We start from the raw sequence: 25,167 nt of genomic DNA, 5'->3' as shown, positions 1-25,167 counted from the left end.
AGGACACCTCTGGGCCTGGAGGGGCTGGGCGGGGTGGACAAGGGTCTACGTCCAGGCTTATGGATGATCTGGACTGTCTTCCTGAAGAGGACCCGAAGCTCTCTGGGCCTCCAGAGGCAGGGGGCATGGTGGCCACCCCACAGGGTAACAAGCCCTTCCTGCTACTTCACCCCACTGACCTCACCTTTCTCCCTGGAACTCCTGTCTCCTTGGGTGTGAGTAGGGCTAGAGGCAGGGCCCCGAGAGGTGCCTGACGTGGGCCCCACAACAGCCACCCGCACAGGAGCCACCCAGGCCGGCCTGGCCTCACGTGGCAGGTCGAGGCCCAGCGGGGACTCACTCGTAGAAGTGGGCCTTGGAGATGGAGAGGAAGCTGCAGTCCCTGTTGGCCTTGATGGTGAAGATGAGGGGCTCTCCCGTGAGCACTGCCAGCTGGCCCACCATCTCCCCCGGGCGCACTACGAACAGGCAGGTGTCCTCCTCACTGTCGATCTTCCGCTGGTACACATGCAGCAGCCCCGAGACCACAAAGAGGATGTTCACGTCCTAACCAAACAAGGGGTGTGGGCTGGAGACCCCTGGGTCCGGGCAGTCAGTGCAGCAGCACCATGGGGGCTCTGCATGGCGGGGCCAGGGGGCCGCCCAGGAACTGCATGCTTCTCCTCTGCCTGTGCTGTCTCATGTCACTGTTCCTGGGCACAGGCTCGTGCTGCCTAGGAGCTCTGTCCCCCAAGTCCTGCCCCTGGGTCTTCAGCTGACTGTGGTCACCTGGGCCCGTGTAGTGACGCTCCAGCAGGTACATGGGCACAAGGGTGGAGGGCCCATGCTCAGTCTGCTCTCCCAGCAAAAAACACCTGTTTCACCAAAGCTGCTCTAAGAGCACACTAAACAAAACACCTTCCGGCATACTGGTGCAGGGGCCACAGAAGACCCAACTCCTACAAAGAGGGACACCCAGACCACCCAGCAGCAAGAGAGACGAGCTCCCAGGAGGGCAGATGCCATGGAGATGATCCCTGCCTGCCCAGCACAACAAGGCTTTCAGAATCAGAAATTAGGTTCATTTATTTAGAAAAATGTATTTTTCATCTGTATTTGGACTTAGGAATTGAGAAAACAAAAGCATGTCCTCTGCACCTAGGAGCTCAGTAATGACCCTCACACATATGCAAGCACGCGCGCGTCTGTGAGTGTGCACACGCACCCACCCCCACAAACAGGGCGGGCTCAGTGATTCACAACATGGCTGTAGACACCTCCACAAGCCCCACGGGAAGAGCACCCTCAGGAACAGTGGCAACAGACCCTGCATCCTGTCCAGCACTGGCTACAGCACTGGGCAGCCCTGGTGGCCACTTCCCTCCGACCATGGCCTTTTGCTCACCTGGTCTCCCTGCCTCGACACCACCGTGCCCCCCGGAACATGGAGAAGCGTCACCCGGCCATCCAAGAGCGAGGTGTCCTAAAAATAGGAATGCAAGTACCAACATAAGAGAGCACGGACACTGTCCGAGGACGGCTGCCAAGGCGGACCCTGCACAGCCACCCACATCACACTGGTACCATTGGCACAGGACTTCAGACATCAGACATGGAGCCCCCTTGCCTTGTGAACTTGACCTCCAGGAGCCCAGCTGGGCTCTCATAGGAAATACCCAAGAAGAATGCCCTAAACGCCTTTAGGCCTCCAGTAGCAGGAGGGACAGGATATTGTAAAATACTCCAGAGGCTTATGTGCTCTTCACAGGCCTGCCCGTGGGGGAAACTGCTTCAGCACAGCCTGACCTGCTGGGGCTTCATCAGGGCTTAGCTGGCCAGAGGAAGGGGAGTGCCCAGCCCCAGCCCACGTCAGCCATCTTGTGTTCCCTAAAGGGTTGGGGGTGACCCTGAGGCGCACTGGGAGACTCCAACGCAGAGGCACAGGCCCCACTGAACACAGACCACACGGGACCCATGGCCCTTCCCTCCCTTCCCCTCCCCACTCCTCCCTATATCACTCAAGAACTACTGACAAGAGTTCCTTCTCTTTTATCATTAATTATACCTTTAATATAATAAAAGTTATTAAAAGCAGCAACTGAAAACCATCAATCTTTTCAAAGGTGCACAGGGTTACTGTAAGGTCAGGTGGCAGCACAGCTACTCTCCGGTATGAATGAGATGCTGAGGTGCAGAGTCTGGGTGGCCTTGCTAGGCCTTTGTGCTGACTTCCCAAGTGAGGAAGACACCCCCTTCCCCTCTTCCAGCCAGAGGCTACCTGGAGCCTGCGCAGAGAAGGTGCAGGTGCACTGTGGCAGGCCTTGTCCCCCCTGTGCTTTCTCAGAAGCCTAGAAAGCAGGCCTGGGGCGGGGGGGTGGGGAGGGTGGGGGTGGTGCTGTGCCCCCTGAAGCCAGGCAGGAAGCCACAGATTAGAGCCCAGGTCCCACACCCCGCCAGGCTGGGCTGCAGTGGCAGCAGCTATGGGACTGAGAAGGGAGAAAACCAGCCCAGCTGCACCTCCTGGATCTGCCAGGGGAGCAGAGGGAAACTGCAGGTCCTCTGACGCGGGACATCACATCCAGCCATCAAGAAAAAACCACGAGGCACACACAAAGGCAAAACCACAGTCTGAAGAGACAGAGCAGCATCAGAACCAGACTCAGACCTGGCAGAGGTGTTGGAATTATCAGAGTAGAATTTTAAACAACTGCGGTTAATATACGCTAAGGGCTCTGTGGATCAAGTAGGCGGCACGCGAGAACACATGGGCAGTGTAAGCACAGAGGGAGAAATCTCGAGAACCAAAGAGAAAAGCTGGAGATAAAGACAGTATGGCAGAAAGGAGCCCTCTGATGGGCTCATTAGCAGACTGGACTCACTGAGCAAAGACTCTTGACACTTAAGGACACAGCAACAGAAACTCCAAAAGTGAAACTCAAGCAAACAAGCAAAACTGTAAACACAGAACAGGATCCCCAAGGGCTGTGAGACAACGACAAAGGTGTGACACACATGTGAAGGGAAGGCTAGGAGGAGGAGGAGGAAGAGAGAAAGACACAAAAGAAATAACTGCAACAATAATGACTGAGAATTCCCCCAAATGAATGTCAGACACCAAACCACAGACCAGGAAGTCAGAGAACACCACACCCAGGCATACAGATCATTTCAAAGCACAGAAGGTCCAAGACAAACGAGGGTCCTGAAAGCAGTCGGAAGGAAGAGGTGCCTGGCGGTCTCAGTCAGTTTAGTGTCCAACTCTTGGTTTCAGGTCAGGTCATGATCTCACACTTTGTGGGTCTGAGCCCCATGTCAGGGATTGGGATTCTCTCTCTCTCCCTCTCTCTCTCTGTCTCCAGTTCGCTCACCCTGTCTCTCTCTCTTATAAATAAATAAACAAACTTGGAGGACAAAAAAAAAAAAAGAAGCTGGAGAGAAGAAACACCTGAGCTACGGAGGAACAAAGAATTACATCTAACTTCTTGGAAATGAACATGAGCAAGACAAAAGTAAGTCAAATATTGAGAGTGTTGAGAGAAAAAAACAGAGAAAACCTGGAATTCTGCACCCACTGGAATTGCCCTTCAGACATGAGGGGGTGATGAAGATGCTGCCTGATGCGCACAAGAGGGACTCTGTTGCCAGCAGACCTGCCTGGAGACATGTTGAAAGAAGTTCTTCAGAGAGAAGGAAAACGATACAGGTCAGAACCTCGGATCTACATAATGAAAAGAGCACTGGAGGAGACACGTAAGTGAAGGGAAAATAAAAACTTTCATTGTTCTTATTCTTTTTTTTGTAAGATAGAAAAAAAAATTTTTTTTTAATGTTTATTTACTTTTGAGACAGAGAGAGACAGGGCATGAGCAGGGGAGGGGCAGAGAGACAGGGAGACAGAACCCAAAGCAAGCTCCAGGCTCTGAGCTGTCAGCGCACAGCCAGATGCAGAGCTCAAACTCACGAGCCACGAGATCATGACCTGAGCCGAAGTCGGACGCTTAACCGACTGAGCCACCCAGGGGCCCCAAGATTTTATTTTTAGGTAATCTCTATACCTAGCACGGGGCTCAAACTCACGACCCTGAGATTAAGAGGTGCATGCTCCACGGACTGAGCCTCATAGTTCTTATTCTTAATTGATCTAACAGGCAAATCTCTTCAAAATGGTAACAGCAATAGCAACAACGTACCTGATTATGCATGCCATGATGCTCCAAGTGGTGGCCAGTTAGGGTTACCTGGTTCTAAGCTCTCACACTCTACAAGGCAGTATCGTGTTTAAAAGGAGAACTCAGAAGCTGTCAGAAGCCGGGGGCAGAGACCAATATATATATTTCTTATGATGTCAGGGTAATTTGAAAGTAGACTAGGGTTAAATGCAAATATATACTGCAAGTTTAGGGCAACCACTAAAAAAGTAAAAAAGAAATATAAAACAGATAAGCCAAAAAAGGAGGAAAAACAGATGATACAAAACGCATAATAATCACAAAAAGCAAAAAACAAGAAAAACGCGGGCAACAAATCGGAAACAGTAAACAATGTGGTAGGTAATAACCCAACTCTATCAGTAATCACTTACACATCAACGGTCTGAATGCACCAATTAAAAGACAAAGGTTGTTGGCACAAAAACAGACACTCAGACACTGGAACAGAATGGAGAACCCATAAATGGACCCACAAACGTATGGCTGACTAATCTTTGACAAAGCAGGAAAGAACATCCAATGGAATAAAGACAATCTCCTCAGCAAGTGGTGCTGGGAAAACTGGACAGTGACATGCAGAAAAATGAACCTGGACCACTTTCTCACACCATACACAAAAATAAACTCAAAATGGATGAAAGACCTAAAATTAAAACAGGAAGCCATCAAAATCTAGAGGAGAAAGCAGGCAAAAACCTCTTTGACCTCGGCCGTGGCAACTTCTTACTCAACACATCTCCGGAGACAAGGGAAACAAAAGCAGAAAGGAACTATTGGGACCTCATCAAAATAAAATGCTTTTGCACAGCGAAGGAAACAATCAGCAAAACTAAAAGGCAACTGACGGAATGGGAGAAGATATTTGTAAATGACATATCAGATAAAGGGTTAGTATCCAAAATCTGTAAAGAACTTATCAAACTCAACACCTAAAAAACAAATAATCCAGTGAAGAAATGGGCAAAAGACATGAATAGTTACTTCTCCAAAGAAGACATCCAGATGGTCAACCGACACATGAAAAAATGCTCGACATCACTCATCATCAGGGAAATACACATCAAAACCACAAGGAGATACCACCTCACACCTGTCAGAATGGCTCACATTAACAACTCAGGCAACAGCAGATGTTGGCGAGGATGCGGAGAAAGAGGGTCTCTTTTGCACTGTTGGTGGCAACGCAAGCTGGTGCAGCCACTCTGGAAAACAGTCTGGAGTTTCCTCAAAAAACTAAAAATAGAACTACCCTATGACCCAGCAATTGCCCTACTAGGTATTTATCCAAGGGATACAGGTGTGCTGTTTCGAAGGGGCACGTGCACCCCCATGTTTATAGCAGTGCTATCGACAATAGCCAAAGTATGGAAAGAGCCCAAATGTCCACTGACAGATGAATGGATAAAGATGTGGTATATATACATGATGGAGTATTACTCAGCAATCAAAAAGAACGAAAGCTTGCCATTTGCAGCTACGTGGATGGAACTAGAGAGTATTATGCTAAGCAAAATTAGTCAGTTAGAGAAAGACAAATATCATATGACTTCACTCGTATGAGGAATTTGAGATACAAAACAGATGAACATAAAGGAAAGGAAGCAAAAATAAAAATAAGGAGGGGGGACAAAACATAAGATACTCAAATACAGAGAACAAACTGAGGGTTGTGGGAGGGGTTGTGGGTGGGCAGATGGACGGATGGGCTAAATGGGTACGGGGCATTAAGGAAAACACCTGTTGGGATGAGCACTGGGAGTTATACGTAGGGGATGAATCATTGGTATCTACTCCTGAAATCATTATCGCACTATAAGCTAACTAACTTTGATGTAAATTAAAAACTAATTAATTAAAAAAAATAAACTAGGGGGAAGGCAGAAAAAAAAAAGACAAAGGTTGTCAGACTACCTATAAAAACAAGACCCAACTATATGTCGCTTACAAGAAATCCACTTTAGGGGCACCTGGGTGGCTCAGTCGGTTAAGCGTTTGACTTCGGCCCAGGTCACGGTCTCACGGTCCGTGAGTTCGAGCCCCACATCGGGCTCTGTGCTGACGGCTCAGAGCCTGGAGCCTGCTTCGGATTCTGTGTCTCCCTCTCTCTCTCTCCACCCTTCCCTAGCTCATGCTCGCTCTCTCTCTGTGTCAAAAATAAATAAACTTAAAAAAAAACCCCACTTTAAATGTAAAGACACACATGGATTAAAAGTAGATGAATAGAGAAAACAAAACGAAGCAGAATCAGCTCTATTGATTCCGGAGGATGAAGCAGACTTCTCAGAAGGACGATTACCAGGGATAATGATGGACATTTCTCAGTGATAAAGGGGTCAATTTTTTTAAGTTTATTTATTTATTTTGAGAGACACAGAGACAGCAAGAGATGGGGAGAGGCAGAGAGAGAGAGGGAGAGAGAGAATCCCATGCAGACTCTGCACTGGCAGCACAGAGCCCAACGTGGGGCTTGAACTCACGAACCGTGAGATCGTGACCTGAGGCAAAATCGATGTGCTTCAACCAACTGAGCCACCCCGGTGCCTCTAAAGGGGTCAATTCTCGAAGGTGTACCAACCCTATACACGAGGTGCGCACCTAACAACAGAACGTTAAAATGCGTGAGACACAAACAGAACCGCAGGAGAAACAGACAAATCCACTATTGTAGATGGAGACTCAGCCCTCTCTGTCAGAAATGCAGACCCAGCTAGCAGAAAATCCGCAAAGACGCGGCTGAGCTCAACAGGATCATCCAACAACTGGCATAATTTATCATCTATATTACTTCATACAAAAAAGCAGAATACGGTCTTCCCACACGGAACATTCACAAAGATAGCCCATGCCTTGGGGATAAACCACATCTTCATAAATTTAAGGAAATACAAATGATACAAAGTCTGCTCTCAGAGCACAATAGAATTAAGTGAGAAATTATAACAGAATGATAACTGGAAGAGCCAAAAATACTTGGAAATTACACAACACCTCTTCTTTTTGAGAGAGAGTGTGTGCTCACGGGCAAGAGCAGGGGAGGGGCTGAGGGAGAGGGACAGAAGAGAACCTTAAGCAGGCTCCACGGTCAGCATGGAGCCCGACCATGAAATCATGACCTGAGCTACCCAAATGCCCCTAAACAACACATTTCTAAACAACACATGGGTTAAATAAGAAATCTCAAGAGAAATTTTATTAAAAAAAATTTTTTGTAATGTTTATTTATTTTTGAAGGAGAGAGACACAGAGTGTGAGTGGGGGAGGGGCAGAGAGCGGGGGAGACACAGAATCCAAAGCAGGCTCCAGGCTCCAAGCTGTCAGCACAGAGCCCGACGTGGGACTTGAACTCACGAACCGTGAGATCGTGACCTGAGCCGAAGTTGGATGCTCAACCAGCTGAGGCATGCAGGCGCCCTCAAGAGAAATCTTAAACAAATTTTTAACTAAATGAAAATGAAAACACAACTCAAAATTTGTGGGATCCAGCAAAAGCAGCATTTAGATAGAAACTTATAGCACTGATTGCATAAATCAGAAAAGATCCAATATCAATAATCTAAGCTTCCACCTTATAAAATTAGGGAGGGGCTCCTGGGTGGCAACTTCTGCTCAGGTCATGATCTTGTGATCCATGAGTTTGAGTTCTGCACTGGACTCTATGCTGACAGCTTGGAGCCTGGAGCCTGCTTCAGATTTTCTGTCTCTCTCTCTCTCTCTCTCTCTCTCTCTGCCCCTCCCCTGCTCACACTCTGTCTCTCTCTCAAAAATAAATAAATATTAAAAATAAAATAAAATAAAATAAGGGGGAAAAGGTAAATTAGAAGTAGGCAGAAGAAAAGAAATAATAAAAATTAGAACAGGGGCGCCTGGGTGGCTCAGTTAAGCGTCTGACTTCGGCTAGACAATGACCTTGCGGTTTGTGGGTCTGAGCCCCGCGTTGGGCTCTGTGCTGACAGCTCGGAGCCTGGAGCCTGCTTCAAATTCTGTGTCTCCCTCTCTCTCTGCCCTTCCCCTGCTCATACTCTGCCTCTCCCTGTCTCTCAAAAATAAATAAATGTTAAAAAAAATTTTAAATAAAAAAATTAGAGCAGAAATCAATAAAATTGAGAACAGGAAATCAATAGGGAAAATCAACAAAATCAAAAGCCAATTCTTTGAAAAAATCAACAAAATTGATAAGCCTATAGCCGACTAAGAAAAAAAAGAAAGAGAACACAAATTATTACTATCAGAAATGAAAGAAGGGACATCACTACAGATAACAAGCAAAGTAAAAGGATAATATAGGAAGACTATGAACAATCTATGTTCAACAATTTAATAACCTAGATGAAATGAGCCTATTCCTTGAAAGACACAATCCACTAAAATTCACATAAGAGACTACCTGAATAAGCCTATATCTATTAAGAAATTGAGTCAGCAATTAATAACTTTCCAAAACAGAATGCACCAGGCCCAGATGGGTTCACTGGTAAATTCTGCCAGATATTTAAGGAAGAAATTATACTAATTCTCTACAATCTCTTTCAGAAAATTGAAGCAGAGGGAATTCTTAGCTTATTCTATGAGGCCAGCATTTCCCAAACACCAAAACCAGACAAAGACAATACAAGAAAACCTTAGACCTGTGTCTCTCATGAACACAGATGCAAAATTTCTCAACAAAGCATTAGCAAATCAAATCCAACAACATAAGAATTATACGCAACAAACAAGTGGGGTCTGTCTCAGGTATGCAAGGCTGGTCCAACACTTGAAAAATCAATTAATGGGGGGCGCCTGGGTGGCTCAGTTGTTTGAGCATCCGACTGCAGCTCAGGTCATGATCTTGTGGTTTGTGAGTTCGAGCCCCATGTTGGGCTCTGTGCTGACAGCTCAGAGCCTGGAACCTGTTTCGGATTCTGTGTGTGTGTGTGTGTGTCTCTCCCCCACTCACACCCTGTCTCTCTCTCCTTCAAAAATAAAATAAACATTAAAAAACAGGTTTTTTTAAAAAAAATAAAAATCAGTTCAATGTAATTCATCCCATCGACAAAAAAAAACAAAAAAAAAACAAAAAAAACAAAAACACATGGTCATATCAATAGATACAGAATAAGCATTTTTTTTTTAAGTAGGTTCCATGCCCAGTGTGGAGCCCAACGTGGGGCTTGAACTCACGACCCTAAGATCAAGATCTGAGCTGAGATCAAAAGCTGGATGCTTAACCAACCAAACCTCCCGGGTGCCCCCAAAAATAAAATCTTAAAAAATAATAAAATAAGAAAAATTAAAAGCCATGTTCATTGTGCCTGTATTTGTCTGAAATGGAAAAGTCTGAAAATCCCAATTGCTGTCATGCATGCAGGGTCACAGGAGCCCTTGCCACTGATCTGGGCAAGTGGTGATATATACCCCCTGGGACACAGACACATGAGTGTGTGTCCCTCCACAGCACAGATGAGAGATAGATATGCACAGCACATTCCCATGCTGGCCCGAGCCAGAGACAGCAGTGATGGGGCCTCCAGGACTGACAACCCTGTGGGCAAGTCACAGGCACAAAGCTGAGCGAGTGTCAGTAGGCCCAGAGGACACACAGGAGGAGTCGCGCACATCAAGTCCACACACAGGCGCAAGGCAGTGGTCTTCCCGGGGAGCAGGGGGTTGCAGCCACTGAGGGCACACAGCTGGTTTCGGGACCAGTAGTTTGGTCCCTTATGTGGTGGCTCCATGGGCACCCACTCTCTTCTGTATACAAGGTATTCACAACTCTTTAACCCTTAGATGGCATCCAAAGTTTGCAGAGCACACAGGACTCACAGCCCGCGGAGGAGGGCAAGGATGTACTGAGAAAGTGCCAGGGAGAGGGTCTGCAAAGCCACCAGCACAATAACTCCATCCCGGGACACACTGCCCCAAAGGCGTGGGTCTTTAGGACAATGTGCAGGAGTCATCACCCACCTGTCCCACCAGAGACTGCACATGTCTCCATGCTCACCCAAGCCAGAGACAGGGCAGGAGGGTGGCCACTTACCTCCAGCTTCATCAGGGTGAGAAGGTCCTTCTTGGCGGCTCTGAAGATAGCATCTGTCTTCCTGCTGGAGACAGTCTCATCTAAGTTAGTCTCTGAGTAGTGGAAGACCGCAGAGGGAGTGTCTGCAACAATCACGTTCTTCTTGGACTTGAGAAGAACAGAGGCAGCGTGATCAGAGGGGTGTGGCAGGGGAAGGGTCCCCATAGCACACACTACAGCCAAGGGGCACCAAAGCCAGAGAGGGGAAAGAGGGTCCCCACCCACCTTGCTGGCCACAGAGCTCCCAAGGCGTTCTTCTGCATGGAGAAGGACCCTGGCACGGTCACATGCCATCCTCAGGTCTGAGGTTGCACCTGCTGTGCCCCCTACAAATGGAGGGAAGACTGAGGACACTAAGGAGCAGCCTGGGCACGTGGGTCCATATGCGCTCACCGAAGGCCGGCTGAGCTCTCCTTAAAGCCTGAGGAGCACAGATCCTGGTAGATAAAACCACTGGAGCGCAAAGTCACTGTGCTGTCATGCTCTCCTGTGACCCACAACCAACTTTTATTTTGTTTTTTAAATTAAAAAAATTTGGGGGGGGGGGTGCCTAGGTGGCTCAGTTGGTTAAGCGCCCGATTTCAGCTCAGGTCATGATCTCACAGCTCATGAGTTCAAGCCCTGCATCAGGCTCTGTGCTGACAGCTCAGAGCCTGCTCTGGATTCTGTGACTGTCTCCCTGCCCCTACCCCACTTGTGCTCTCTCTCAAAACTAAACATTAGAAGAAAAATTTTTTTTTATTTTTAAGATTTTATTTTTAAGTCATCTGTATACCCAACGTGGGCTCAAACTTATGACCCCGAGATTAAGAGTCACACGCTCCACTGACTGAGCCAGCCAGGTACCCCCACAACCAACTTTTAATCATAACTATTTTTGTTCAGTCTGAGATACTGTGTATTTATAGTACTTACTGTAATACTGTTATGTTATTATTTAACAACCTATTAACATTTTATATATTAACATATTACTGTTTTATTATTAAGCCAAGGTATTGTGATACCAATATCTATTTTACAAATAAAACCCAACTATACTCCCCATAATGGATACACACATATATCAAAGGTTACACATTTCTGTAGGATGCTATTCTCCTAGTTTATACACATCACGTATTATGTACTATATACAAGACAGTTGACAAAACTTAAGATTCTGATCAGTGTCTCTGATCTTTGCAGACACATGTCCTATAAGAGGGCATTATTTTTCTGGACCAGAGGAAAGGTATTGGGACCTGCATGGATGTTAACCAGACATGTTAATGGAACTAGATAATTCAGAGTCAAACTTTATTATTTGTGGACTGCTATTATTTTCAGTTATCTAGCACTTAAGCTTCTTTTGAAAAAATTTGCTAAACACATTTTTAAAAAATACAGCAGTTCAGCTGAATAGCTGGAAAAAAAGTGTATCATGACCCCCATTCACTTTAGACAAAAGAACCAATCCTAGAAGGATAAATATGAATGGTAAAATGTTAAATCTTACAAGCAGATTTCCCAAATAGGACACAAAATAATAATCACAAAAGAAAAAAATTGATAAATTGGACCCTATGAAATTTAAAAACTTCTGTTCATTAAAAGACACCATTAAGAGGGTGAAAAGAGCACAAAATATTTTCAATACCTATATCTAACAGAGACTATCTAAAGAAGTCCTATTAATCAACAATTAGATGAATGACACCCTAAGAGGAAAATGGACAGAAGACAATGGCAGCCCACTCCCCATGGAAATGGAAAGTGCTGGGGCTCAAGAGTCATCAGGAGGCTGGAGGTGCAGCCACAGAGAGACCCACTGTGGCCCAGGGGGTGAGGTAAAGAAGACAGGACGGTGCAAGAGCAGGAGGTTTCCCGGAAGATGGTGCGACCTGTCGGCAGCACAGACACCCAAGGCCAAGAGCACCTGAGGGGACGGAGGCTCCACAGTGGACAGCACAGCCTTGGGAGGGTAGTGGAAGCACTAACTGGGACCGACACTCAGAAAAGCGTGGGCAGTGCCTCCGAGTCAATCGTGTGCACTTTATGAGCCAGCGGTTTCAACAGGAACACATACATGTGTGTTCAACAGACACACATGCGGTGTATTCACACAATAAATCTCTATCCATCAGCGAGAACAGGTGCGTCTTGCTCCATACAACACGCATGGATGTCAGACGAAAGCTGAGAAGCAGCCTGGCTGCTGGGACTCAGAAGAGCAGGGAGCAGCAGCCTAACTTCACCACTGGTAACCGTGGCACCTGCTTTTTGCACCTGGGTGCCGGCCTCACAAGTGAGTTCAGTTTGTGAAAAATCATAAGCTGTCCATTCACGATTTACACCTTCTGTATTCATATTATACAACCATAAGCAGTTAATGAAAACTGAGAACACCTTGGTATCCCTGAAGAAACAGGCAAATAGAACACAAAGGAATACCTAAAAACACAAAAGATACCTAAAAAGTAGATCCTAGTAATGAAATATCCAGAACAGGCAAACCCAAGAGACAGAAAGCAGATCAGTGGTTGCCCGGGGCTGGTGCAGGGGGTGATGGCTGATGAGGACACGGCATTTCCACTGTCTGACAAAATGTTCTGGGAACAGACAGTAGTGATGGATGTAAAATTTTGTGAATATACTAATAAATTGTACACTTTAAAAGGGTGAACTGGGGGGTGCCACCTGGTTAATCGTCCAGCTCTTGACTTCAGCTCAGGTCATGATCTCACAGTTCATGAGTTTGAGCCCCGCATTGGGCTCCATGCTGGCAGTGCAGAGCCTGCCTGGGATTCTCTCTCCCTCTCTCTGCCCCTCCTCTGCTTGTGCTCTCTCTCCCTCAAATAAATAAGCTTTAAAAAATAAAGAAATTAAGTAAATAAATAAAATTTTTTTAATGTTTTATTTATTTTTGAGAGAGCGAGAGAGAGAGACGGAGGGAGACAGAGAATAAACAGGGGAAGGGCAGAGAGAAAGGGAGACACAAAATCCAAGAAGCAGGCTCCAGGCTCTGAGCTGTCAGCACAGGGCCCGACATGGGGCTCAAACTTGTGAACCACGAGATCATGACCTGAGCCGAAGTCAGATGCCCAACCAACTGAGCTACCCAGGCCCCCCTAAGTAAATAAATACATAAATAAAAGGGTGAACTCAGGGCACCTGGATGGCTTAGTCAGTTAAGCATCTGACTCTTGATATTGGGTTAGGTCATGATCTGGAAGTCGGTTGTGAGTTCAAGCTCCTCATTGGGCTTTGTGCTGAGCATGGAGCCTGCTTGGGATTCTTCCCCCACTCCAAACCCTCCCCACTCTGTCTCAAAAAAAAATAATAATAAACATTTTTTTTTTAAAGGGTGAACTTAATGGTATGTGAACCACATCTCCAAAAATCTATTACTAAACAAACAAAAAATTCCACGTAGTCAAAAACTTGATACCAAATGAACATGGCACCAAAGGAAAAAAAAAGCAACAGGTAAGGTAAATGAAAGATCTTAACGGCGCTGTGTAAATTATCAGTATACGAAGTAAGAAAAGACCTAATTTCTTACTTCAAACACATACAAGTAGGAAGTGCAAATGAATGAGACCTCAGGGAAGGGAAAACCACAGAGATAGCAGAAAAGGATCTAGACAAATGCACTTACAACCCAGTGAATGAGCAAAGAATAAGGAAGGCCCCAAACACAAATCACAAGGTGTGCAACGGCTGCTTTTCAATAAATGAACATCAAGGATTCCTGCTCCACAATGGTCCGCAAGGCTGGGCGTTGTAACAGACGAACACGGAAAAAAGACATCTGAACAATCACAAATGGTGAAAGGTCTCTATCCAGAGCATATACAGAATTAATGCAAGTCAACAAGGCAGACTCAGGAAACCCTGCAGAAAATGAGCAGAGAATATAAACAGACAATTCTTAAAGGGGGACGCAGATAGCTCTCAAATACACCAGATGATGAAACCTGCCGGCAACTCACAAAATGCACATAAAAACTAAACAAACTTTCTAATGAACGTAAGAGCAAAATTAGAAGGTGGTAAGGAATGAGCTAGTTTGTGAAGGCTGCGGACGGGATGAGAGGATCCCTGGCCCAACCGCCAGGATGCGCTGGGAGCCTCTCCACACAGAGGCCAAGTCCCTGTGGGGGAGGTGCCCCGGAGAGGGGCAGAGAGCTGCTGAGAAAGCACAGCAGAGACAGACTGGGGGTGAGCTGGCACGGGCAGCTCCTGGAGAGCTCTGCTTGCGTGGAAGCAGATCCAGTGGCAGCTGAGGGGCCAGAGGGCCTAGGAAGTCTATTTCAGCAGGGGATGCAGCCTGATGGTGTGCACAGGGAAGAAAGGATGGTGCTGGAGCAGATGCTCCTGCAGTGGCCGGGCACAGCCTCGGGGGTGAGAACACGGGGAGCACAGAAGTAGCACAGAAGTGGCACAGTGTGGAGAGGAGCCCACAGGATGCCTGGGGCACCAAGACAATCACCACCGCATCAAATCAAGGCTGAGTGTGTGCACAGGGTTCTCTGGGCCTGAGGGCTTGCCCACCCATCAACGCTCCAAGGCCAGGGTACCCAATGCCTTACCTGGTGGAGCAAAAGGGGCCTGGTCACCTGCCTGGGCCTTGCTGAGCTCATCCAGGATCTCTTCGTGAACAGAAGGCAGCGGGAAGGACTGGCTCCTCTTCAGCAGAGGCCCAGGGGCTGCTGCACGGCTGCCCCCTCGATCTGCCGGGAGGAGACGGGTGGGAAGCAAGGCCTCTGTTCCCACAGCAGTGCAGAAATCACGTCTCAAGGGCCTCTGAACACACCCTCACCACCCACACGTGCCTGGCCCTTCCCAGGGACCGTTTTAGTCCAGGTGGCCCTCCAAGCGCACTGGCATGAGCCTGGCACGCTTCGGCGCTCCACCGGACCCTCAGGTGAATTTATACAAAGCCACCTTCCAGGAAGGACCCCACGCAGCATAGCTTGATTTTACTAGTCTGTTAGCCATTTGTTTATACACGAGCTGGTGACCTGTCCCACATCTGTTAGCATGGCTGCACGTTATACTGTCACCCTGGAGGTGACCCCTAGCCAAGATGCTTCAATGGACAGTCTCTTGCCCCAGATGTAGGCCCCTCTCAAGGGCTAGAGCGACATGAAGTTTGGAATCTGCTCCCCGAATGGCTGCCTCCTGGAGCCAAGTCCTCCCACAGAGACAGGGGTGAGGGGAGGAAAGGAGGCCCGACACAGGCTGGAGGCCAGGCCAGGGCCAGTACCTGGATCGCAGGACTCCTGGGGCCGGAGGGGCCTCTCAAGACGATCCTCAGAGCCACAGCACACCTGCCTCTTGGCCTTGCCAGCAGCCACGCTGGCCACAGACACCAGGGGGATAGCCTGGCTCTCCTGGGGTGTGAGAAAGAAGCAGGTGCTCCAGCGGTACCCTGGGCTAGTAGTCTCCGCAGCCACACTTAGGGGGATGAGAAGAGTGGTGACCAGTGGAGAGACTAGCTGTGTGCTTACGGCAACAAAGGCCCAGCCTGCTTTATCCTGGCAACTCCGTCAAGTTTAAATGGTGGTCCACACTGTCAGAAACCTTAATGCCCTTCATTAAGATGGAAAGTAATATTGGGGCACCTGGATGGCTCAGTCAAACATCCGACTCTTGATCTCGGCTCAGGTCATGATCTCGCGGTTCGTGAGTTCGAGCCCCGCATCGGGCCCTGTGCTGACAGCTCAGAGCCTAGAGCCTGCTTTGGACTCTGTGTCTCCCTCTCTCTCTGCCCCTCCCCTGCTTATACTCTGTCTCTCTCAAAAAATTAATATTAAATTTGTTTTAAAAAAACAGATGGACAGTAATGTAGAAAACAAAAGGTTGGGGCACCTGAGTGGTCATGATTTCAAGGTTCATGAGTTTGAGCCCCCATATCGGGTTCTCTGCTCTCAATGCAGAGCCTGCTTCAGATCCTCTGTCCACCCCCACCCCCTCTCCCACTCGCGTGTGTGCGCGCACACTCTCTAATAAACATTTTTTAAAAATCTTAAGTTAAAAAAAAACCGAAAGGATATGCCCTAGAATACCAGTAAAGGAAGATGATAAAACCTAATGCCCATCAAAACTAGAGACAACACCCAAGTGTAACACCGACCCCAATAATTAGAGATCAGCATCCAGCCCCCTCCAACCAGGGCCTCGGAGGGTCTCATCTACTGCTCACAGCAGCTCCGGGTGGAGTGAGCTGACCCTTCTCACAGCCATCAGCTCAACCCCATGGCGGGAGGGACCTCAGGGTGCAGGAGGTGGCCGCCTCCACTGGGTGGGCAGGCAGCTCAGCTGTGTGCACCAAGTGAGCAACAGGAAAGGGGAAATGAGGTCACAGAGCAAGGTGACCAAAGGGGCCACATTCAGGCCAAACTGCAGGCTGTTCTGGGAGGAGTAGGAGTCCCATCCCCCAAACCCCATGGGTGGGAAGGGTTCTCGGCAGGAACTCTCGGGACACTCAAGCCCCTGACTCATCTACCAGTATCCGCTTTAAGGCAGAGGAGTAAACCTTTCAAAGCCCAGGGTCCTGGCCACAAGGATGGGGGGGGGGGGGGGGCAAGGCTGCACTTACAGGGTTGAAGAGCTCTGTGGTCAGGCCCAGGTAGTTGTGCAGAGCCAGAAAGGTGACCCGCTGCAGCCGCACCATGATGATCTGTGAGGGGACAGCCAGCTGTGCCAGGCCTGGTGCCTCCTCAGACCCCCGCGCCCCTCACCACCCTCCCAGGCACGAACCCGAGGTTCTGACAACCCCCCAACGGCCACCTAAGATATTGGCGCTAGGGACGTAAGGACTCTCTGCATTATGTGTGCAAGTTTTTGGTAAATCTTTAAGATTACTTCAAAACAAGTTTAATAATAAAAAAAGAACCCTCTTGGGGGCTGGTAGGAGTTCCGAGGACCTCTGTGAGGTCATGAATGTTAACTTTTATTGTAAAATGTGTATTACAAAACTTCCAAAAAGCCACCTTAGTCTTTTCTACACCCACTCGGGATGCGCCTTCATGTGCGTGCAGTGGCTCCCAGGCCAGAAAGGGGGACTGCAAAAGCGACCCACCTGCACTACCCTCACCAGGGTTTCAGGATACTTCTCAAAAACTCCTTGAAAAGCCACTGCTGGGAGCCGGAGGACGGTGGAAGGGACAGCCGCACGGGCGGACACAGTTTTGTATGGAGCAGTGTGGCCCTGCAAGGACAGCGAGGTCAGGCCGCTCCCAGCACGCTGTCTCCAGAAGGGGCGAGATGCCAGCACCTTGCCCCACACGGGACACCCACGAGGGCCCTGAGGAGCCTTGCCCTGCACGGGAAGCAGATGGCCAGCGGGCTCCAAGCACCAACCACTTCAGAGGAGCCGGCTGGCACTACAGAGAAACCCGTTTTTCTGGCGAGGATGCCACCCTCTGCTGGCACCAGCCTATCCTTCCACTGTTGCTTCCTGGCAACCCCTGGGATTTTCTCTGTCCTGATGGCTTTGCCTTTGTCCAAAGGTCACATAAATGGAACCACACAGGTCTGGCTCCTCTCACAGAGACGGCAGCTGGAGGCCCGCCATGCTGTTCACACACCAGCAGTGGCACTCTTCATGGCTGAGAACGGGGTTATTTTATGGATGCTTCACAGTGTCCTTACCACCCAGCAGCTGAAGGGCACTGGGCCTGTTTCCAGTTTGGGGCAATTATAAATAAGCTGTTATAAATGTTCACGCACCGGATTTTGTGCAAACAGTTTTCATTTCTCTTGCTAAATATCCAGGAGTGGAACTTCTGGGCCATGCGGTCTATGCATCTTTAACTTTCAAGAAACTACCATGCTGTTTCCACAGTGGCTGCACCACTTGCATGCCCCCCTTCCCCCCGCCCTGCCATGGATGAGTCTCAGCGGCCCACACGTACATCACATCTACACCGCCAGGGTTGAATGGTCAGGAACTTGGCTGGTCTGGGTCCCTGGTTTCAGGGGAAGCCCCTCAACCCTTGTAAGTCCTCACATGTTAGCAATGTCTGTGTTACCAGGGTGGGCCCAGCAGTCTCTGGAGGGAGCTGTGTAACTGGAAGTTTGCCCACAATGGGGGAGTGGGGTAGTCCCGACCTCCTAACCAAGCCCTGTACATCGGGAACTCTGGGCATGTGGTTCTCAAATGTTCTAAGTGAGTTCTGGGACTCAGCTCTTCTCCTTGGAATCATTTCTGCTCATTTCACATCCTTTACAGAAAGAAAACTGTGCACCTTACAGATTCCAACACACCAGCCAGAGCCCTACACAGCCATATGGGGCCTGTCCTGCACGTCTGGGTAGCCTCTCCCAGCACAGGGCTCCAGGCAGAGGCTGCCCTCAGCTGGCCTTCTAAGGCAGGTCTGCCTTGCTCAGAGGTAGTGTCCCTCTCAGCCCTGGCCAAGCATCTCGTGAAGGCACACCAGGTCCTGGGGCCAGAGCAAGATGCCAGAGTCCTATCCATGCCTCCACCCCAGGCCCCACCACAGCTCAAAACACGTCTGTGCCAGCCTAACAGGGATGGGTAAAAACAGTGGGCACCCTCAAAGTCTCTGGAGTTTATCACCCCCTTGTGCACAAGAACTCAAGAACTGGATCAGAGGACACCCACCAAGGGCTCCGCCCACCATGTGAGTGTCACACAAGTACATAGGTTCCTGGCCCCACACGGATGCGTCCTTGCCAAGGTCTGCTGAACTGCTCTAGAGACTCCTCTGTGCAGTTTCTGGGGAAACTGAGGTATAAGCTGCCTCAATGTATAGCTAAAAGTGAAAGCAGAAAGAATAACTTCGAAGGTAAGGTGACAATCACATGCCACCTTTTGAGCTACACAGGTGTGTGCATTATCTAAGCTCAAGTAGCAGACACCTAAGATTTGCTTCATTGTATGAAGACTTTACTCATGAGAAAAAGAAAATTAAACATTAAATTCTAGTTAATGAGATAGGAATAGTCATGCTGAGCTGAGACTTCTTGAAGCTGGTGATGCACACATGATTAATTTTACGATTCTGTCTACTTTTGAATATGTTTCAAGTGTACCATGATAAAAAGTTTAAAAATCCCAAGATAACATGAAATGTTATCTTTTAATTGACTGGACTGGCAAAGATCAAACATGAGATGGCTCCCTAGCTGGTGGGGTGAGGACACAGGTGTCCTCCCGCAGGACTGTGGCTCAGGCGTGTGGGGGGTGCACTCTCACACCTGGGAAGTCTCTGCTAGGGATCTGTCATGCAAATTGGTCCTCAAACATATGGAGTGGCGTGCACACAAAACCAGTCAACAGCAGGAGATTGGGAACAACAGAGAGACACCCGTTACCACAGAAGATCCATGGGAGGGCCCTCCTAGGAAGGGGCCTTGGGGCCTGAAGGGTGAGAGGAAGTGTTTTCACTCACAACATTTGTGCCTTTTGCATCTCAGACCACGTGTATATAATCATTTAAGAGACAGCCAAAACCCGTGAGCAAATGCCCAGCTCTCCTTCAACACACAGTTACAGCTGCTTTCCCACACACCCTTGACCTGCTGGGGGTCCCTCCCGTCCTAGGCCAGCCCCTCGCCACTGGGGAGAACTGGACTCGGCAGTGAGGGACATGCTGTCCAGGTGACTTCTGGGTAGACCCGGGAGACTCACAGTGATGACATCCAGGATGCTGAGGAGACTGTGGACGCTGTCTCCAGCCAGAACCTCCTTGACCGCCACCTCGGTGCCATCCTGCACTCAGGAAACAGAGCAGAGTCATCCCCTGACAGGTGGCTCAGCCCAGCCCAGGCCAGCTGGGCAACCCAGCCTCCACTGTCGCCTGTCCCGAGGGTTAGGCTGTGCCCTACTTGACCTTCAGGAATTAGAGGTGGAGCAAGCTCCAAAGCAGAGGACAGAAAAAACAAAGATGAGTTAAGAGCAATCAGGAAGCTCGGCCTGGGCGTGGCCCTTCAACCCAGGGCTTATTCTCACTAGGAGGACTTAGACTGAATTTCATAAAACCTAAGTGAGTGTGCTGGCCCAAACAAAAAGTTCTAAGGACCAAATTCGGTTGTTACTGGCATAAATAATAGCATTTTGATGTGTTTTTCCACTGGATTAAAAGAGAAAGAAAAGTGGGTGCTTATTTAATACAGGAACTTCTCAGCTTCACCCAGGAAATTCCTTTTTGAACTTGTTCAAACTTGGCCCTGGTCACCCTCCAAGAACCCTTCCTTCTGGCCCAAAGTCACATTTTCAGGAAAGGCTGGCTAGCTGGGAAACAATAACCCTGTTTGCTGATGGCCCAAATGGGAGGAAACTAGACAAAGACCATTTCTTCTCTCATCATCCCATCAAGTCCAGTGTGGGATGAAGCCACACACACACAGTAATTTTGCCCGGACAACATCGTATCTAGAAACCCAAAGAATATGTGGGATCCACTATGGGTCAGGGCCCACCCCAGGGTCCTGGCAGGTGGGGACTTCCCTAAGGTCAGGGGCCACTTTGTGCAGACTGGGGCTCACTGAGTGTCTGCTTCAACAATAATAAGCAGTGGGAAGCCTGGGTCACTCCCCTGGGCAAATCAAAGGATCCATTCTGCTGGAAAGCAAGACTTCCACAGGCTTGATTGGCCTGGAAGCTGCTCCCTGGGACATCTGATTCATGGGTGTAATTAACAGAGGCAGGAAGCAAGTATTGCATTTCCAGCTGAATTAATACCTTAATTATTTTCTTAGAGTTAAAATCATTCACAACAGGCAAGGGTACAACTGATGGTGGCAGGTCAACACCCAACTGCTGAGGGTGTTCTCGGGAAACTGGAGAGACATCTCAAAAGGCTTAGAACAGGTAAAAGGCAGAAAACCACCGAATGCCGCTGAACCCACTAACCCATGGGTACCCCCACATGCATGAGTGAAGGTAACGTACCAACACTGAAGGGCAGCTGTGTGCCAATGCCGGGACCAAAGTGTGCCATTTTCCCCAAAGAACTGAAACTTAAAATGTTATACTAACTTTTCAATATAAAACTTAAAAAAATGTTTTCAATGACAGACATCTAAGTAAAAACACAACATGAGCGCCTGGCTGGCTCAGTCGGTAGAGCATGCAACTCTTGATTTCAGGGTTGTGAGTTCAAGCCCCATGTTGGGTGTAGAACTTACTTAAAAAAAAGAAACACAACAAACAACATACACAACAGACCCACACCCTCCACCTTGCTCTGCACTCCCTTGGGCCATTCACACACGTAACAGGCGCTCTTACCGCGTCCTGGATGCAGACTTCCAGGCGCCCATCCTGCACTACATAGATGCTGGTATCTGGTTCCCCCGGCTGAAAGACGTGTTCCCCTTCGAGCAGCTGTACAAAGATCATGTGTTTGCAAAGTTCCAGGAAGAGTGGCTTCTCAAAGTGGCCCAGGACCCTGTAAGAACCATAGCACATGTGGGACACCTTCTGGAAAGGAGAGAAGGAAGGACAGCATTTCCAAGAGGCTGGTGCAAATACAGCCACTGCCACAGGCACTGCTGGTCAGACCCACAGGGCTAGAGTTCACAGAGACGCAGACCCTGCAGCACTGGCCACCTGGAGTCACTGTCAGGACAGAAGCTTACACTTCGGGAATTCCCATAAACTGCTTTCCCGTCAGCTCGAAGAACTCTCGAGCCATGACTATGAATCTGAACCAGAGACATAAGCAAAAGCAGGTGGACGGAACACCCCTCCTGGATGGTGAAGCGCCACTAGAAAGAATGGGGTTTCTGGGCAGAGATGGAAGGGAACCCAGACTTGCAGCTTTGATCCAGCCACACACTTCCCATAGCTGCTCTGAGTTTCCTCACGAAGATGGAAATGCTGATTAGTAAACAAATACTAAACTAAACAGGAAAGAGCTGTGAGAGGCCGTGCGGACGGCCAGGGAAGGTAAACTTAGCTTGGGCAGTCCTAGGGAGCACAGCCCCAGGCCTCCTGCAGCCTCCTTCACCCGGCTGGTCTCACCTCACATTCTTCAGCATGTACAAAACTTCTGATGGCAGGTGAGAATTCTTCACGTCAAACTCTGTGAGATCCGCCTCCAGCAGGGAGGGTGGTGGCTCCTTTGGCTGCAGGGTTGGGTATTCCTTCTTGAAACGCAGAATCCTACAAAGCAGAGATATGTGCCTCTGGAGCAGAAGCCCAAAGGGGTTCGAAGCAGATGGCAGGAGTACTGCAAACCCAGAGGCAGGGAAGCCATAGGCAGCAGCGATGGCCAGCAGGCTCACCAGGGCCCGCCAGGGAGGCCAGCTGGGGCACGTGTGGTCTCAAGGACATTCCCAGTACCTCTTGGCCAAAGACAGCACTTTGGTCCTCTTCCTTGCCCGCTGCCGGGGGGCAGCCGTGCTCCCCACGAGAGTGTGGGGCAGCGTGGTCACCTGCAAGGTGAAGGGAAAGGCCGAGTCCTGACCCTGTGACCTACTGGACCCAGCCTCAGCCTCAGGGGTCAACCTCAGGGGTCAACCGCAGCCCTCAGGAGCTGGGCTGCCTGCAGGTGTGACAGCAGCTCCGAGGGTCTTTCCCTGCCTGCCCCACCTGCCCCACTTGCCCTGGGCACAGGGAACCATCCCTGGTGCCGTTGACGATGAAGTGCCACCTGGCCGTATCACCAACCAGCCAGCATTCTCAGAGTGCTGGATCCTCAGGCCTGTGTTCCCTCTGCCTGCAAAGCTGACACTCAGCCTCCCCTCTGTCACGCTGGCACAGCAGCCCCTTTCGACAGCCTTTTAAAAGCTGCCCCTATCCTGTTCAGGCTCTAGGCCAGCATCATGGCCTGCAAGCAGCACCAGTGTGTCTTTGTTTCACGGCCAGGAGAACAGGAGGTCCACCTAAGGACTCACATGGCTTCTTGTGTGGTATTTCAAGTTTGCTACAAAGAACATGAATTAACTGCTTATCCAGAACAAGTAACAAATCGGGAGTATTTTAAAATACCAGGAGTTATTTTAAACACGTATTTCAAGTACACTAAGCCTCTGGGAAGTGTGGGGTCCCTCCTGCCCTCAGGGGAGTGGAAGAGACTGGGGGTGAGCAGGCAGGGCTCCACCAGACTGAGAAGTGAGGCCTCCTAGCTTCCAAATCTTGGCAGGACCCCCAATTTCAGCACCATGGCCAGAACCCTGTGTGTCCACGCACCCCAGAATATTCCTGACAGAGACTCTGTCCTCTTTTCTAGCTGAGACGAATGTGCACCTCAAAGGGCCAATGAGCACTCCGTCTCTGCTCTGGCCAACAGTCTCTGAACGTTAGGAGGACCCCACAATGCGGCATGAGGGCAGCTGCAGGCTGTTGGGGCCCCCACTGCGCTGGGGCCTGTAGGAACACAGGGCCTGCGGCACAAGTTACCTTCCTCATGATCTTCCTGCCGTAAAACATCACTTTGTCTCTCTTTCGGAATCTGTACTGCGGAGTGGGCTGTACCTGTCCTGCAAGGGGAGCAGAGGGGTCTCCTGAGCCACGGCTGGGACACAGGCAGGCAGGAAGGCTCTGCCAAGCAGCCCGTAGGGCACACACACCGAGCCTATCCTGCCCCTGCTACGGTTTATGGTGTCAGGGAATGGCACCCAGCGTCTGGGGCCCAGGCTGGCACAGACTGGATCACAGGGAACAGGACTCACAGCCCTTCGTACCAGGACTTGCAGCCCTTTGAACAGGACTCGCAGCCCTTCGTACCCAGTGAAATGGAAGGGCATTCAGAAAAGGGTCTCTGCGAGCCGAGAAAGCTGGGAACATACTCAAATCCCATAGGTCTGGTGTGCACAGCCTCAGGCCAGCAATTCCCACCAAAAGCCACCACAGGGTTGAGGGCTGCTCCTAGAAGCTCACAACAGGGGTTAGGTCACCGAACCTTCCCCCACTCTCCCAAGCCCTTGTCCCTTCCCCATAGAGGTGGATATCTGAAGTAAGATACTCACGGAATCGGTTAACTCTCCTATACACAAAAAAGACGGTGATGCCAACAAGGGCGAGGGCCAGGAGGGCTCCAATCACAATCCCCACGAGCTGGGTGAGGTCACAGACAGACAAAGCGCCTGTCAGCAAGGCTGCCGCAGAGCCCCTCCCTACCCCGGCAACAGGCTGGGACGGAGGTGACAGGAGCAGCCAGGAGTGAAGCAAGCCCACAAATCCCAGCACCCACCCATCACCAGGAGGCACGTAAGGCGGTTACCATGGTAGACTGTGACCGCTGCTCCGTCAACTGCAGCCCCCAGGACTGCAGGACAGGACCCAGACAAAAGCCAGCCTGGAAGGGAACATTGTGGTCACGAAGGGCCAACACAGGCACGGCCCTGGCTTCCCAGGGCCGCAAGAATAAAGCTGCTGGTTAGAAGGGCAGTCAGCAGCCCTGGGAGAAGTGATCTTCTGGGCTGCTGAGGTCCTCCGAGTGCACCTGCTCAGCACAGAGAGAGAAACCCGACCTCCAAGGCCACCCACGGGATGGCTGGGAAGGGCCAGCAGCTGTGCCGTGTGGAATCCTCAATCTTCAGCTTTTCAGTTCCTCAGATGCAAGTCTAGAGGAGCAAACCCGGCTAGCCACTAGGGGTGCACCCCACAACACCGTGTGCTGCCAGCCATGTGCCAGGGCACATCGAAGCCTGCACTGCAGCAATGTTGAGAAACTCCAAGGAGCCACCTGGATTCTGAGAACACGGCATATCAGCTCATAGCAGAGAAAGGTTATTTACCAGCACCGACCACTCCCCAAGAAGGAGATTTTAGGGGCTTCTGAAGTCCAGACCCAAGGGAGGGAGGAGGAAGAGAAAAGTGAGCACAGGAGGGTGAGTGGGCAGATGGCTGGGGCCACCTACCTGGAGGGTACTGGCTGATTCCCCCAAAATGATGAAGATGAAAACAAGCAAGAGAAACCAGTGAAACAAGCAGCCACTGTGCATTCCTCCTGGCGCCCA

At 49.6% G+C, this 25,167-nt stretch overlaps 1 protein-coding gene across 6 annotated transcripts in view; it reads right to left on the bottom strand.

Moving 5' to 3' along the window:
- PNPLA7 (patatin like phospholipase domain containing 7) overlaps positions 1-25,167 on the bottom strand; it is a 63,051-nt gene that overhangs the window by 35,337 nt on the left and 2,547 nt on the right. For 4 of the 6 annotated variants that reach the window (XM_058693385.1, XM_058693388.1, XM_058693390.1 and 1 more), the window contains exons 3-17: positions 24,429-24,503; positions 24,175-24,262; positions 23,606-23,685; positions 22,547-22,638; positions 22,226-22,366; positions 21,491-21,650; positions 19,889-19,969; positions 17,315-17,443; positions 16,832-16,912; positions 15,497-15,623; positions 14,820-14,960; positions 10,471-10,571; positions 10,207-10,353; positions 1,385-1,462; positions 341-546 (exon numbers count right to left, since the gene is read on the bottom strand). In XM_058693385.1, the coding sequence (XP_058549368.1) occupies positions 341-546; positions 1,385-1,462; positions 10,207-10,353; positions 10,471-10,571; positions 14,820-14,960; positions 15,497-15,623; positions 16,832-16,912; positions 17,315-17,443; positions 19,889-19,969; positions 21,491-21,650; positions 22,226-22,366; positions 22,547-22,638; positions 23,606-23,685; positions 24,175-24,262; positions 24,429-24,503 (1,727 nt within the window). Of the gene's footprint in view, positions 1-340; positions 547-1,384; positions 1,463-10,206; positions 10,354-10,470; positions 10,572-14,819; positions 14,961-15,496; positions 15,624-16,831; positions 16,913-17,314; positions 17,444-19,888; positions 19,970-21,490; positions 21,651-22,225; positions 22,367-22,546; positions 22,639-23,605; positions 23,686-24,174; positions 24,263-24,428; positions 24,504-25,167 lie in introns of those variants that run through there. The other 2 variants (XM_058693389.1, XM_058693387.1) reach the window with 2 other exon arrangements.

This window comes from Neofelis nebulosa, chromosome 12 (genome assembly GCF_028018385.1).
Source record: "Neofelis nebulosa isolate mNeoNeb1 chromosome 12, mNeoNeb1.pri, whole genome shotgun sequence".
In the NCBI taxonomy this organism is placed as follows: Eukaryota; Metazoa; Chordata; class Mammalia; order Carnivora; family Felidae; genus Neofelis; species Neofelis nebulosa.
This window is presented reverse-complemented; position numbering and strand designations above follow the sequence as displayed.